Source organism: Cyprinodon variegatus, unplaced genomic scaffold (genome assembly GCF_000732505.1).
Source record: "Cyprinodon variegatus isolate N-32 unplaced genomic scaffold, C_variegatus-1.0 Scaffold394, whole genome shotgun sequence".
Lineage (NCBI taxonomy): Eukaryota > Metazoa > Chordata > Actinopteri > Cyprinodontiformes > Cyprinodontidae > Cyprinodon > Cyprinodon variegatus.
In genome coordinates, this window is record NW_015150847.1 from 55902 (window position 1) to 57004 (window position 1103).

The 1103-nt window shown below is 41.6% G+C and overlaps 1 protein-coding gene across 3 annotated transcripts in view; it reads left to right on the forward strand.

Moving 5' to 3' along the window:
* slc13a1 (solute carrier family 13 (sodium/sulfate symporter), member 1) overlaps nt 1-1015 on the forward strand; it is a 33917-nt gene extending 32902 nt beyond the window's left edge. For all 3 annotated transcript variants that reach the window (XM_015387437.1, XM_015387436.1, XM_015387438.1), the window contains 2 exons: nt 423-560; nt 658-1015. In XM_015387437.1, coding sequence (XP_015242923.1) covers nt 423-560; nt 658-801 — 282 coding nt within the window. In that variant the 3' untranslated portion in view covers nt 802-1015. The remainder of the gene's footprint in view (nt 1-422; nt 561-657) is intronic.
* Nucleotides 1016-1103: the final 88 nt, after the last annotated feature.

Sequence of the window (1103 nt, forward strand, 5' to 3'; positions counted from 1 at the left end):
CCAAGCTCCAACATCTAGAAACAAAGGTGTGAAGCTGATACTGAAGCAAACTCAAACTCGCCAATGTTTTTGGAAGTTAGATTCAAAATCCTCAGAATGATTTTACTTTTTTTTTTAAATTTACATCCATCTGGGGCCGAAATAAACCACCAATCCTAAGAGATGAAAGCAAACCAGTCTATTGATTTAGGATTATTGTCCTTTTAGAACACCTTACAGGTTTTAAACCACTGAAGTAGAAGAACTTGATTTTTTTCATGGCCCTCCAACATTGTGAAAAGCCCCACTGGCAGCAACCTGCCCAGATGGATCGTGGAACTGGGCCTTGAAGAAAACCAGTCTGTAGACCCAGCCTTTTCTACAAGAGGAATTGCTTCAACATGTGGAAGCTTTCAATCTAAACCAGACATTTTTTTTTCCAGGCTGAGGCCATCCATGTGAACCCGTTATACGTCCTCATCCCCACCACACTCTGCACATCCTTCTCCTTCCTGCTGCCAGTGTCCAACCCACCTAATGCCGTGGTTTTCTCCTATGGATACATCTCCATCATGGACATGGTCAGTGCTTAAGAAAAACCTCTGAAATCATCTCATTTTACCAACATTCAGCTCTTCTCTGCTCCACTTCTCCCCCTGACTCTGGTTTCCATTGCAGGTGAAGGCTGGTATTGGGGTCAATGTGATTGGGCTCCTAACAGTCCTGTTGGCTGTGGCAACATGGGGGGTCCCTCTGTTTTCTCTAGACTCGTACCCTGACTGGGCGCCAGTCCTTCCAGGCTTTAACTCCACCAGACCTTAATAAAAGATCCAGCGCATATTTCATGTTTGAGTGAAGCTGCTGTCTGTTGATGAAAGAAAGCTCTGAATCGCTCCTCTGAAGTTTTAGGATCATTCATTCAGTGCTGCTGTATTCTGTTATGTTTGTGCTATTTAATTAAATCTTTCAGTTCTTTAAAGGAAAAGTTCTGTCACATTCAGAATTCAAACTCCTTAAAATACTTTAAATATTAAATTATTCCATCCTGTTCAATAAATGATCAGTGTTTTTAATTCAGAGTAATTCTCATCTGAATGTGCTTTACTGGAGGCATCCATGTTTGT